Source organism: Phragmites australis, chromosome 2 (assembly GCF_958298935.1).
Source record: "Phragmites australis chromosome 2, lpPhrAust1.1, whole genome shotgun sequence".
NCBI lineage: Eukaryota > Viridiplantae > Streptophyta > Magnoliopsida > Poales > Poaceae > Phragmites > Phragmites australis.
Window position 1 is genome coordinate 39,992,194 of NC_084922.1, and position 14,865 is coordinate 40,007,058.

Genomic DNA, 14,865 nt, shown 5'->3' on the forward strand with positions numbered 1-14,865 from the left:
TTCTGCTAGTTAATAGTTAGTTTTTATCTCTCCTGTTCCGTTCTATCCTCTAGCTGACTCAACTTGTTGGAGACGCACCAAACAAACACTACTTATTTCTTCCCCTTGCAACCTCTCCCTTTTGCACATACTGATCTCAAATCTGCCCCGCCCTCCCTCCCCTGCAACGCTATGGCGTCGAGGTGAGTATCCCCTTCCTATTCAGAGCCCCTCCGCCTCCGCCATATCGACTTGCCAGTTGTACCACTTTTACCATATCCGTTGATGCGTCAACCCGTAAATCTCACCTGTACCATCAGATTACCAAACTGACTCAGCCTCGTTTGAGTCAAGCTCTCATGCACAGCAATTACATTCAGCACTAGGACGTCGGCAAAACAAACAAATTAAAATTCCAGAGCGAACAACATACCAACCGATTTAGTACTTGGGTAAACTTGAGTATCACCAATTTGTTCATTACAATCACCTCTAGCCAGATTTACTGTTAAGCGTAGCCATGAGTACAAGAAATACAAACACATCAATAGGAGTCGTCAATACAGATTTCACATGTTTCCAGAAAACCAAAGGTATTACTGTAGCATTTTCAGGTAAGTATATCCTAGCTCCTGAAGTACAGCAGCGAAGCTTACATTCTTGGGTAACAACTAGGTGCTGTCCCCCACAACTTTCCACACCACCAAAGGAATCAGCATCCGGCGTCAACGAGCATGCATCATGTCTTGCTCAGGGGGAGGTCACCTTGTTGCGGAGTCAGCTCGAGCGTCTCACCGGAGTCGGCGTTGCGTCCATCTTCTCTCCTTTTACAGCATTCTCCTGTTGCAGAAGATCAGTATAGTAAGTGGACAGCTCGTATAGATTCACTGCTCGACGAATTGTGAAACAAATGCTTGAGCTCTTCGTTATGTCTGCAATAGAAACTAACTAATGCCAGACAGTACGATGATACAAGATTTCAAGTACATGTAAATGTAAATACTTAGATTTCCAAATGCATAGTGTTAAAGGTGTACTGGACCCAGATCAAGAGAGTAAGAGCAACAACGATGCTGTCACCTATCACGAGATATATCTATAAAAAACCAGGGGGCTGCAATTTCTGATACGAAGGACATTATTCCACGCAAACTAAAAGGTGTACTAATGCAAATGGATGCTTGTCGGTATCAGTCTAACTTCTTAGAGAGATGGTCACTAGTAGAGTAGCCCGCACTATAAGTTAACCTGGAGCAAAGAAACTTGTTGAAATAATAGTACATATAATTCATCACCTAATTCATTTGAAAACAATCATCAGGTTCATTACCTAATTTCTTAAGAACTTCCACTTAGAGGCCAAGCATGACTATAGACTATATAGATCTGGTGCATTTATTCTGGACAAAACATTTCTCACACTATGCAACCACACATTCTTCTGCAAACTGGAGTACTGAATGAACAACCCCAATAAAACTAGGAAGGATTGAATTTACCTCTTTACTTGCTCTTCTAACACTAGGGCTTTGAACAATGCTCGAATTCTTCTGCATCTTGTCCACATCCTTTCCCAAAGATTTCGATGGCTCCTGAACTGCAGCATCTCCAGCATGCTGATTCAAATTTTTGATGGACCTTCCTCTTGAGCTATCTGCAAACGTGAACTCTCCGAGTAGTTCGACCACTGGTGGCTTTGAGCTGTCAATATGATCCAGAGAATTACCATGTGAAGTCTTCATATTTTCAGCATCACCTTGTTGAAGTTTCTGATCACGATTCGTGTGATCAATCACAGGAAACTCGAGGTTGACAAATGGTTCTGTCTTGGGCAATGGCAATTGCACAGGATCCTTGAGGTTAACAAACAGGTCTTGTTTGGGAACTCTCAGTTGCACAGATTGCTGTGAAGAATATACAGGCAGTAGCGCAGCTTGAGGTGAAGGAAACACTGGCAACTGTGCAACTTGATGGGGAACTAACACTGGCACTTCATCAAGTAACTTTGAAGGCATATGTTGTGGCGCGGGTGCAGCGATCTTCTGTGATCTTTGAAAGTACTTGAACATAGCCGCCACAAAACCTGCAACAGACAAGCATGCCAATATCTGCAACAAGTGAGGTTCCATTGCAGACCACAGAAATTTTACCATAGCGCATATTGCTCTTGCAGCTTCTGCCGTGTTCTCATGCTGCCATTGTTCGATGTCAAGATTCAACTCCTCACTTTCAAAACCATTTCTGTCGTCCAGCTTGTCACTCACTGATTCCATTGCCTTCCCCATGGAGACCAACTGCGGCACAAATTGATTTGAGTAATCCTCCCCTTTCTCTTGATGGACTAATCCTGAACTGCCCTCTTCCATGTCAGTTGTGTGGGTGGAAGTGGAACCAATGGGATCCCGTGATATGTTTCCACCCAAGCAACCAACTTTACTACTTCGGTCAGCATTCTCAAAGAACCCCATTATCACTGTCGCTTTCTGCTCAGCCAGTTCTGAATCTTGCTTCAGATCATCCAAATTCTCAATGCTTTCATCCCAAATTTGGCATGTCAAGTCTCCCAAAGGAACACTCGGGCATATATCAGCTAGGCCCATCATTGCAATTGCCATCAAATTTCTTGGAGAAGCTCTCTGGTCGTACAGATGGACCACATCTTCACTGTCCCCGTGCACAATTTGACTTGTAGTTTCTTCCAGCACATCCTCTGGACCCATCATGTAAATCGGCCCTAACAATCTTAGAGAATCTACTTCATGATCACCAGCATCATACATGCTCCCAATCGGTCCAACAAAATCGAGTCCATCTTCTGAATGAACAGGGAAGGGAGTGGGTTTCATACAGTAAATGTAGCAGAGCGAGCAGGCCACGGCGACGAGCAGAAGAAACAGCCGCCGCGACCACACGCCTCTACGTGCGGGGACCACCACCTCCTCCTCCTCGTCGCCGTCGTCGAGCTCGGCCTCGGAGTCACTCCCTCGCGCAGACGAGACGAGGGACGACGCTGTCTCCGAGGCCGCGGCGCCCGAGGTGGCACTGGAGCGGTCGTCGTCGTCGTCCACCGCGCGCGCCAGCCGGAGGAGGATCTCGCGGCGGCGCTCGGGGTCGTAGCGCAGGAAGTCCGGCCGCGGGGTGGTGTAGTTCGTCTTCGGGTCGTACGCCCCCGCGCCGCGGCCCGTGAGCGACGGCGGGCTCGGCGCGGGCTTCGGCTGCGGCGCTGGTGGCGACGCGGCGGCCTCCATGCCCCCACCGCCGTCGACGCCGCTGTTCCGTTCCCCCAGCACCTTCTTCCTCTGCGGCGACGCGGCCCCGTCCAGCACCAGACGCCTAGGGCTCGCGTTCTCGTCGGCCTCCGTGGCTCCTCCTCCGGGTCGCGTCGCCCTGGGACTCCTTCGCGGGGAACCTGCGCGTGCAAGCAAGGGAACTGAGCACAGAACTGAAGCGAATTAGGGGTAGTATCGGGTTAGATCTGGTTTCGCCTCACCTTGGGAAAGAGCTCGCTCTCGCTTGGGGAAATCCATGGCGGCGCCGTGGAGAGGTGGTTGGATGGATTCGAAGCGGCAGTGTGGGGATTGGGGTGAGGCGGAGATGGAGACGGGAGAAAATGTTTCGAAATCCGAACCGTTTGCTAGGTGATCGTTGGAGGGGCGGCGGGGCGCTTTTATACGGCGCGACACGGGCGGGCACATGTTTGGTGTGCGGATGGAAAGGGAATTTCCGTAAGGTCGCATGGCTTAGTTGATAAAAAAAATTATAAGAATGGTAAAAAAATTAAAGGATAGATGAGTGTCAGGTGTGGGAGATAAATTAAGGATAGATGAGTGTTAGGTAGGAGAGATAAACAACTGAGATAGTTTGTATATATGTAACTCTGTGACTAGATTGTACCGTTCGTGCTCATGTGATGCGGTACACTGTACATAGCCTGCTTTGATCTGGCGGTTCAAGCTTAATCTGACACGGTCTTGGCTCATCTACAGACGATCTGATTATCCCCATTTCGCTAGGCTCGTATCTCTGTTGCTCCTCCAGAATTATATCTTGAGGCTAAGGCATACGTAATCGGCTTAAGGCAAAAGATACCAATAAAAGATATGATGAACCCCACGGTCCTCTACTTGATAGTACGGCACCGTATTGATCAACCCAGTGGCGGATCTACGTTGGATAAGGGTGTTCAGCTGAACGCCCATGAATTTTGGCATATAAACAGCGATTAGGAAGTGTAATATATGCATTAGTGATGAAGAGAAAGCATGCATATTTGATGTAAAATTAGTTGTCTAGTTCATTACATTACTTTGAAATGGAACTAATTGTACTGTTATTATTGCTATTGTAGACCTTTAGTGTTTATATAGAACAATATTTTGGTGTTATCGTCAATGACGCCGAACATCTATTTTTAAAGTCGGAAGGAAATTCTACGAGATCCGTCTCACAGAAAGATCTTTTATTGTGTAAAACATGTATCTCTCTCCTTCCTCTTAGGTGTATATGCTAGCCATTGAATTAGAGAATGACGATATGTATCAAGATCTCATAGAACTCTTTCGCCCCCGCCACTGCAGACTACTCCAATCTGATAGTAACAAAGCGTTCAGCGCTTGCGCCCAGGTCAAAAGCAGCCCTCTTAATCTTTTCTCCTTCGCTAACTGAGCTTCAAGATTTGTGCATCAGATGGTTTCTTCATCTGTGCCTCATTGTCGAGCAGCCGGATTCGATCACGCCTGCAATCTCCTGCGCGGCTATGCGACCACCCGGGGTGGATTACTGGCTTCTTCATAACATGGAATGTAAATTACTCACATATAATCGTATAGCCGTACACCCTTGTAACTGTAACACGTATAAGTAGGTACGATTTTGTTTCTACAAAGACGCCTATTTTTTGCCTTTTCCTAATGAAAAGAGTGGCTCTCCAGATTAGAAAAAGGCAACTGTTGTTTGACACTTGGAAGGTAGTACTCTCCATACTTGAGCTGGAAGACACTTGGATTGTTTGGGTCGTGATCAAACCAACCTTGCAAAAATTCAGCAAGTCGCAAAAATTTTGGGTCTCATTTCACCGTTTGGTCTATTGTTAATAGTTGTTAAAATTTTGGCAAGCCATTGCTTGTTTCGAATGTGCCCCAACTTACCTTACCAACTTTTTGTTCAAAACCAAATCATAGGCATGGAGAAAAACTTTGGTTCCGAACCAAACGCATCCAAAGCATGGGTGGGCCAAATTTTGGCTTGCCAACTATGTGCCCGCATGTCTCGGGAAGAGGATGGAGAGAACCACGTTGCCAAAATTTGGTCATCAATTTTGTCACCGTGCCAAATTTTGGTGAAGTGTTTGCATTGGCATTACAAAATTTTGGTATGGTGGGTTTCGACTCCCAACCAAATAACCCCCAGTTCATTTTTCTGATACATTTACTACTTGCCAAACTTTGATGAAGTGTGGGTAGCCACTTCCTTCACAGTAATTTTGTCCACTGCAAATGACCTCTCAGGATCTATCCATTCTACTGCTCGTGCATGCTCCTTCTGCCTTGGGCGCACGGCTGCTGATGCGGTTACAGATATGATACGGATATAAGGATACACTATTTTCTCAAAAAAAAACCCTAATACACGGATACCTTTCATTTAAAAAAACAATAATAAGTTACTTTCATATTCTACTTAAGTTCTATTACACAACATATTTAAAAGTCTCAATTCAACATATTAGAAGTGCTTGAAGTTGTCGCTGACATCAACAGCTACAAGGTGGCCGCTGCATGTACAAGTGAATAACAGACATCAATCATCATTCATCAAGTAGGCCGTTGCCAATCTGCCATCGTATACAAATAAAAATAACAGCACCACAATGTTTAAGGACGCTGCTGCCATCAGTCATCATTCAGGCATTTAGCACACTAGACACTAGACACACGGTCATCATTCATTCAGGAGCTATGGCTTATAAGAAGAAGATTAGGCATTCGGGCATTATGTTCATCGGGCATCACGCATCAGTCTTCATTCCACGGCTGTACAAGTTTTAAGGAAGTTGCATCAGGTATCAGGCATCCTCCAAGGCTCCAACTGTCACACACTAGGCCGCATTCAGGCATCATTCAGGCTTCAGGCAAGACTAATGTTGTAGACACCAGATACTTAGACAGCACCAGAGACGTACTTGAATGAAGGAGGAAAAGGGGAGTCGGGGAGTAGAAAAACTCACCAGATCAGGGTAGGTGATGGAGTCCTAGAGGGAGGAGCCACATAGGCGCAGGCGAGGCGTACGGGTTAGGTGGCAACTGGGAGGGTGTCGGTGTCGTCGGCATGGTGGTGATCGGCGAGAGGGAGCAGGGAGATGTGTGGGTGGCGGGTGACAAGCGGCTAGGAGGGCGTGTGGCGCCGAAGCTGAATTGCTACTAATTAGGTTAGCAAATGGACTGGAGTCAGATTGTTAGGCCAAGCCATATCCAAGGAGGTATCCCAGAAGTATTCAAGAGATATTCATATTTATTTGATTTTTTTATACTCGACATATCTGTATTTGAGCCGTATCCATGTCGGATACGACATCGGATATGGATACCATCGCATATTATATTATCAGTGTTTCATAGGTAGGCAGCACGCCTAGGTGCAGCACCATGCTCCCTCCTCCGGCCACGGTGATGCTGACGCCACTGCCAACAGCGATGGCCACGACTGAGTCTGCTTCACACCGTAGGTGACAGTGCAGTGATGGTCTCCAACGGACACGACATGATGACGGGAAGAGGGATAGCAGCATTTGAGCCACCTAGGATGTGAAAAAGCTAAGAGCAATTCTAGTAGTCGTAGATTATTATTGTGGTATGCAGAGAGAAAATAATTAAGTGAGAGTGAAGATAAAACTGACGTTGAGGAAAATCTTACTCATATGTAGTAGAATCGTAGAGAGCTAGTTTTTAAAATAAAATATATCTATAAGCATTATGAGGTATAAGTAATTGAAAACGAAATCTTTTAAAAATTATGCTGAAAAATATAAAAGATAGTAGTTAAAGATAATCACTTGATATGCCCTGACAAGTAGTGCTAGACTGGTAACTAGGTCGGCAACGACTAGATGGAGGATGCAGTAGCGGCAGGATCGAGCAGAGAATTCATAACCCCAGTGCCTGCAATTGCATGAAGAGAGAGATAGCGAAGAGGCCGCGGTCAAAAGCACAGGCGGTTATCTCACCGGCGCTGCTTGTGACAGAAAGATGGGGAAAAGATGGAAGGGGAAAAAAGAGGAGTCGCTGCACTCCAGAGACCGAAGCTAACCCAACCAGCTACGAGTACTACCTTTGCCTGCTATTTTTCGTCGGTAGTGCCAGTAGAGTGGGAGTACCTTGCAGCTTTGCTTGCTACAAGTACGAGTACCATTTATGACGGTAGGGTAGTCACAAAGTATCGGATGTTTTCTCTCGTCCGGTGGGCTATTCTTTCTCACTTTGTTTTATACTAACTCCGTTTTTAAATGACTGTCACTATTAATTTCAAATTCTAATGTTTGATCATCAATTTTTCACAAATACACATGTAGATCTTTCTAAGTATACAACATACTTAAACTATTTTTTTTAACAAATCTAACAATACTATTTTCATTTTACTTGCTTAAATATTTTAAAAATTATTATTGATCAAAGTTGCTAATTGCTACAGTACCGGTGTTAATTATTTAAAAACGGAGGTAGTAACTAATCTCGTCCGGTGAGTGACGGCGGGCTCGGCCGGAGGGTTCGGCTGCGGCGGCGACACGGCCTCCATGCCCAGGTTCCTCTTCCCATCACCTTCTTCCTATGCGGCGAGCGACCCCTATTAGCATAAGATACTGTACATTTTTTTAAGAGTACAGATATAATAATATAATATGCATGCAGTACATCACACCCTCCACAACAAACGGACCAGGCTCAAAGCACACACGGGCAGCACGTCCCCAACTCACGACACATATGCGCGTGCCCATCGCGCACACGCTGACCCACAGCAAACGGCCGGACAGGTTACAGGTACATGGACCGAAGGCAAACCAAAAAATAAAAATCCTGGATAAGTAAAAATTCATACTCGTGCCAGTAGAAAGTGACGAGACTTGACACCGGCCGGCGCAACGTACGTGCCTAGTCCTGGCTCATCATGCGGTGGAAATCGTGGAAGTCGAGCTCGCCGTCGCCGTCGCCGTCGTAGGCTCGTATCATGGCCTCGCACTCGGCCACGGACGGCTCGTCGCCGAGCTGGCTGAGCACGCGCTGCAGCCCGCCCGGCGTGATCCGGCCGGACCCCTTCACGGCCTCGAACGCCTCGAACGCGCGCCGCAGGTCCTCGCGCTCCTCCTCCTCCCCGCCCTTGCTCTCCACGATGCGCACGAAGTCGTCGAACCCCAGCATCAGGTCTTCGCCGTCCAGCCCCGGCACCGGCCCCAGCATCAAGCTGCCGCCGTCGCCCATGGACGCCAAGAACTCGCGCAGCTCGCGGCCCGAGATCCGGCCGTCCATGTCGCGGTCGAAGTGGCGGAAGATCTCGCGGAGCTCCGCCATGCGGTCGCGCCCGCGGGACGTCCCCGACGAAGAGGCGGACGCCGAAGCCGACGCGGACGACGTCGACAGCGACCGCGGACCGGCGCCCGTGGGAGAGTCCGGCGGCGACGTGACCGCCGTGGCCTTGCACTGGCCGCAGAACAGACCGGGCAGGCTCAGCTTGAAGCTGCCCTTCGGTGATAGGCGCTTCGACGGCTTGGACACCTCGATGCTCGCCATTGGCGTTGCACTCGGCGAGGTTAGCTTGCAAAGCTCGGAAATTCTCCAGGTGCAGAGCTGAGGCTTGCTAGCTCGTGAACTGTGCCTGTGGAAAGAGACAGTGAGGCCGGGTGGGCGCGTATATATAGGGGAGGAAAGGCGGGGAGGGTCCAAATGTCCAATGCGCGGGGCAGTATTTTACTGCGGGCAGTGGGTGAAGTTTCACGGGGCTTTTTTGTTTTTTCTTGCTTTCTGTCGGAACTCGGAAGGGTCGATCCATCCAATGGTCCAGTGGTCCACTGTCAATTGTTGATATGAGGTTAACTGCTTTGAAATTGTACAGTAGGGGCTAATTTTATATATATTATAAAAGAGAAAAAACTGTACATCTGTTGGACCAGGAAGATCCAAAGAGAAAGAAAAAGAGGCTAGAACACAGTGTCAATCCATGAGGAAACTGACAGACTTGAAACGAGGGCACGCCCCTTTGAAAAATATGAGGTTAACCACTCGCTAGAAATAAACAAGTGTTGCATAGTTGCATGGGTTGCAGTTCAGAACCACGCAAGGCACAGTAAGAAAATACAGGCAGACTTTCAGTACTGATTTGAGTACTTCGGTGGAAATGCACAATGCATTTGTCCAGTTTTTCTTAAAAAAGGACGGTCTGTTGTCCAGTATTGAAAGGTGCAGTTTTTTTAAAAAAAAATTGTAACCTTGCAAACAGGGTATCTTTTCCCCTCTATACGAGTCAACCGAAAATCAGATGATTTGGGCGTCGCTTTTATTGTATACTTGAGCTTAAAAACACGGGAGATTTATCAGTAGACAAAATATTTGTCCCATCATCGATGGGATATCCCTTGAAATATGGAGGTCATCGTCAGAGGCTAGCCAAGCCAAGTGTTCCATGCAGATCGAGTTGCAGACTGTGCCTAGCTATGAGATCCTTCTTGGCAAAACTAGGGATATTCCGGGCCACCGAAACTAAATACTACTCCAGAGTCCAGATAGCTAGGACTAGTTCTTGTCTTTAAAAAAAAGGCAAATCAAAGTTCTTTTCTTTTCATGACAACGGAAGCCTTCCAGCACGTCACCCATTTTATTCTCTCGATCGGCTTGTGCCAAGGCTCCCAAAGCTAACTGCGACTGCCATCGATTAATTCTAAATAGTTCATTTGGCCTCCAATTGGTTGTCGCTTCCTTAAGAGTGCTTCCTCCTCCTCACCATCTTAATCACTGGAAGGTTCGTGACAATAAAAGTCTATTTAGCTGGACTGAGACTTTTTTAAAAGTTGTTTTTAAAGTTACAGTTGAAAAGTTGTTTTTAAATTGGTTTTTATACGTATGAAATATATAATATATAATATATATCTTAGAATATATTCTCTTAAAAACTACAAAAGATCATCCAAATCAGTTTCTAAGTAATAATGACAGTTTTTGCCAATCAAAAACTATTTTCAAAAAGAAACAGTTTGACTCAACTTTCTACTTCTAAATAGTAAAAACCAGGGAGCCAAACATTCCACGCATACGATTTAACTACTGGCAGATATGCTACCCACCACATGTTCATCGCATTTCTCACGCGTTCCTCAGCAGCTCAATTGCACCAATCACCAGTTCGAACCCATTCCATCGTTGCTGCAGGTCTCATCTTGCAAAATCGCAATAGATGCGCCACAAGAATCGCAGTACATACACGAATGCTTACGCACAGAGAATTCTCTTATATATTTACAGGTTGCACTTGCAGGTTGCAACGGGGGGAAGCAGACGAATGCTACCCACCTGAACCACTCACGCACCGTCGCCGGCGCCCAAAAGGCCCAGAAGACGTCGAGAACGGTGGCGCAAGGACCGGCGATCACGTCAGGGGTTCGGTGCGGTTGCCGGAGGAAGCTTCGTGCCGGCTTCGTCCCGGAATAAAAGATGGGGGGGGGCGGAGGCGACGGCTCACGCACGCCCACAAAAATGCGAGCCCGGACCTGCAGTTGCATGCGCGCCACGGTTAATTTACTCGATCCTGATGGCTTTTGGGTCGTGCGGGAGCAGGAAGGATAAGTTTGCAGGATCTGTCACTGGTCACTTGCGAATTCCATAAACCGTAATGCTCCTGTGGAGTTCAGCCAGCGCGATCCGTCTTGGCAAAGGACGAAAGGTGGATGTAAATTGATCAAAGTCAGCTTCCATTTGCAGGAAACCGGCAGACGGTCACGTCTGAAGCAGCACTGAAAAGGCAGGTCACGTCTCTAGGATACCAAAGCGATTGGGTTCGGGTCTCTAGCTGACTAGCAGCTCGGCTTTACGCAACACGAGCAAGGCCTTCCGCCTTGGAAGGCTACGCGCATGGCGAACTGAAACTGCACGCGCCTGTGGGTCACTGAATCAATCGTCGGTCGCTTGGTCCGCGACGATGAGATCCGATGGGTTCAGCCGAGCCAGCGCTGGGCGCGAGCTGACTTTGGTAAGTTTCGACACCCGCGTCTCTCTTTTCGGCGCGGGTCGTTTCTGTTAAGAAAAAGGCATTATTACGGATACCCCCCGATCCGTTTTCCCTTCTTCCGGTAGACGAATAGGCGCGAAGAAGATGGTTATAGATCTTCCGCTCCCGAGCACACGAGGAAGAACAAAACACACTAGACTTAATGAACGTAGGTGATCTCCTATTCATTAAGGAGTACACGTGTTACTTAAATAGATGGAAAAACCCTAGGGGCATATTCGATATAAGCCTATAAAACCCTTATAGATAACCACTAAAATAAGATTTGTATAGTCTAAGCCATTCAATATCATTGTCTTCACATAAGTTATTAGGTTTGACGAGCTAGAACTAAGTTTGAGTTCTATAAACCTCTTGAAAACTCCAATCAAGACATGATCGGTATGATCGGCTTCCTTTTCGCGAAATCATCACATCTATGGATTTGCAAAATCATCCCTTTTCCTACAGGTGTAACAAAAAGAAACATATATCATGCAAATTATAGTTAACCAATGATTAGTTGATCAATAATTATCAAAGTTATTCATAAAATCACTAGAAAATATGATAAGTATTTTTTACGCATCAAGTACCAACTGCTACAAATGTCTTTAAAGGTAAGCTAAGTTATTTCAGCTAACGGATACAAGAATGCTTCTTCAATGGACCCTAATATTATTTGGGATTACCACAACGGCTCGATCAGAGCCTACAATGCACCCATTGTTTCCAGCAATTGTTAAGAGATTTTTAGTTATTTTCTACAGTGTCTAAAAACACTTTGTTTCTCTAAGGATTGAATTTGTGGCAACGTTATCAACCAAGCAAGGTTCTTCATCCTCCTCCATTGGAACATACACCTCTTATTCTCTTAAAAATACATGAAATATTTTATTGATTCAATTCATGGTTCAGAATGAAATGAGGATAAGTAAAGAATCAAGAACAAGAGAAGGCCAATTATAATAATCTATGGAAATTTTAGTAATGCCAAGACTTCAGCCTAAGCAAAAACAAATGAATGTTGCTCACGCAGGAGCAATTATTACATAACGACCAAACGTTTGTTTGAAAATAAATGCCACACTGACTTATGGAAATAAATCTAAAACGAATGTCTCTTGACTGATAACTGGGGGAACTACTCCATGCCCCAGTACTGGACATGTTGCTCCTCGCCAAGGAGGTCGTCCTCGTCGAGATCGAAGGTACTGTCTCGTAATCCTGGATGGTGGCGCCTGGGTTAGCAGAGATAGGATTGAATATTGATGTCCATTGCTGCAGTCTATGGTGTCTCCGTAGGTGCTGGAAGCTAGGGAGGTTGCCTCCAGTCTGGGTTACTACAGACACCTGGATAAAAGGGGTCTCTAGGTTCTGACACTTCTTCCACTCTTAAATAGGGATGATCAGATGTGAATGGTACGAATAGTGCTTATTCATATCCTTATCTATCACTTTTTGTTTCGCCTGTGGGTATACCTATAAATGCTTGTGGGTAAAGAACAGAGATCAAATCCTCACCCGTGGGTATACCCATGGGTGGCAGGGAGGGTGGCGGTGGCGCAGGGTGGGATGAGAAGGTATTAGGCGATAACGTGGATCGGGGCTGGGCGGCGGCGTGTACATGGCTCGAGGCGGGGAGGGGCTGGGCGGCGGGGGTGGCGCGAGGCAGGCTCGAGGTGGAGCGAGGCTAGGCAGGGGTGGCGCAGGGCTAGTGGCTGCGGCGTGACGCTGGGTGAGGAGGGGCTTGGTAGCGGCAGTGGCATAGGGCAGGCTGGCACGGTGAGGCTCGACCACTCGAGACAGCGCAGGGCTGGCGATGATTGCACGATGCGGGGCGGGAGGGGCTGGGCGGCGACGATGTGGCTCGAGGCGAGGCTGGGAGACGCTCGGATGGCGTGGTGGTGCCCGACGATGAATGGGCGGTGTGGTAGCGCGCGGCAGCGACAAGCGGTAGGGAGCCAACCAGAGAGGCGGGCTAAGTGGCGGCAGAGGGGGGATTAGGGTTGGAGTTCGAGTTCGAGTTGGAATATTAGGGTTAAGAAAAGTAAGGTCCACGTGTTATATATATTGACGAGTAAACGAGTTCTACGGGTATGGATATGTCTTACCTACACTCGTACTTGTATACCCGTTGGGTAGTGATTTGCGTCTATAAATATATCCACCAGTAAAAAATAAGAAATAAACCTGACCATATTAAAATATTTATCCACAGATAAACAGTTAAACGGGTAAAACTATCATCGTACTCTTAATGCATCTCAATCAGGTGTGGCTAGGGGCGGATCCCAGACCCAGGCTAGGAGCTGTAGCTCGGATCCGATCCATGTAACACAAGGAACACTAGCAGCTCAATATCAGCCCAGCACCAGCCCAGTCTCGTGTCAGCACTAGACCAGCAGCCCACCTCTGTGTCTCTTTCTGGCTCTGCCTCTGGGTGTGGTTCAGTCTGGCAGGTCCGAGACCAGTGCTTCAAGGATCTGCAACACCAACAACCTTGATTGGGGTGTTTAGCCCCTGCAACATCGTTCTAAGGGCCTTTCTAAGCCTTGCCTTTGCAATTGTCATTGGGCTTCGAGCCTCTGTGCTCCTGCTTCTTGAACTCCCATCCCCCTAGGGTGTCCCTGTTTAACACTACTTCACTGGCTCTTGTTACTGAAAGGAGCCTACCCTTGTTGTTACCGAAACTAGCGCGTGCTTGACGGCGTCCAAAATATGTACCTTATTTTTATACGCATTCAATATCAAATGCTCTCATATGCCTCTCTTGAATATGTGTTTTTATTGTAAATGTTGCATAAAACATAATAAACATGTTTAACACCTCAGCATTGCATAATTTTATCATTATACCAAAATAGTATAAGTTTTTATTTTTTTCATATAGAATATGAAAAATTGTAACTACAAAGTTATAAATCTCGTCGAGGTCTATAATTTGATATAATGTTTGTCTCGATCCAAGATCTTATGAAATTTCTATGATCTTTCAAATATAAACTACATAGAGAGGAAGTCTAGAGAATTTAGAGTGTGGACCGCACCACCACTACCTGACCGTACTGCCCTCAGGAGGAGCCCAATAAGCCATGGAAAAAGCCCTAACTTTCATGTTTCTTCACCGAATCGATCAGAACTTGTTTTAGTAATCAAGGAACATATATAGAAGGTATTTGGAAAAAGGAAACCACCAATCAACTCTTGGATCAACCGGCATCACATTTGAAGGTTGGAAGGTTATCATCATATCTATATAATTCCTCCAAGGGCCACAGCCGGACCTAGCTCGTGCCACACAGCGATAGGGTGTCCCCTATCCATCTCTATGGGCAAAACAAGCACGAGTAGGACTTTCATATCTCGTATCTCTCTATCTGTTGGGTTTGACATCAAACTCACACCTAGATTCATGAGCAAAGAATACATCTAAACCCGCACCTATTAGAGTTTTTGAGTAAATTGTGTCCATTACCATCCCTACTTGAGTCTAAGTCATACAGACTAGCATGGTCATTTTCCATAGTCAGATTCATGATTTCGGAGTACTTATAACAGGTACAACTTCAGAAATAAAGAACACCAACAATGCAATCTGGAGGCTGATCAAGGCAACAAAAAACACCGCTG

The 14,865-nt window shown here is 46.5% G+C and overlaps 2 protein-coding genes across 2 annotated transcripts; both read right to left on the reverse strand.

Moving 5' to 3' along the window:
• Window positions 1-399: 399 nt before the first annotated feature.
• LOC133908822 (uncharacterized) lies at window positions 400-3,605 on the reverse strand. Its single transcript, XM_062350995.1, has 3 exons — window positions 3,470-3,605; window positions 1,479-3,388; window positions 400-819 (listed from the first exon to the last, which is right to left on the reverse strand). The coding sequence occupies exons 1-3, from the start codon at window positions 3,504-3,506 to the stop codon at window positions 757-759; spliced, it is 2,010 nt and encodes a 669-aa protein (XP_062206979.1). The 5' UTR covers window positions 3,507-3,605; the 3' UTR covers window positions 400-756.
• Window positions 3,606-7,802: 4,197 nt separating this feature from the next.
• On the reverse strand, window positions 7,803-8,843 carry LOC133910107 (putative calcium-binding protein CML19). Its single transcript, XM_062352624.1, has one exon. It carries the CDS (start codon window positions 8,763-8,765, stop codon window positions 8,130-8,132), a length of 636 nt encoding a protein of 211 aa, XP_062208608.1. The 5' UTR covers window positions 8,766-8,843; the 3' UTR covers window positions 7,803-8,129.
• Between the last annotated feature and the right edge of the window lie 6,022 nt (window positions 8,844-14,865).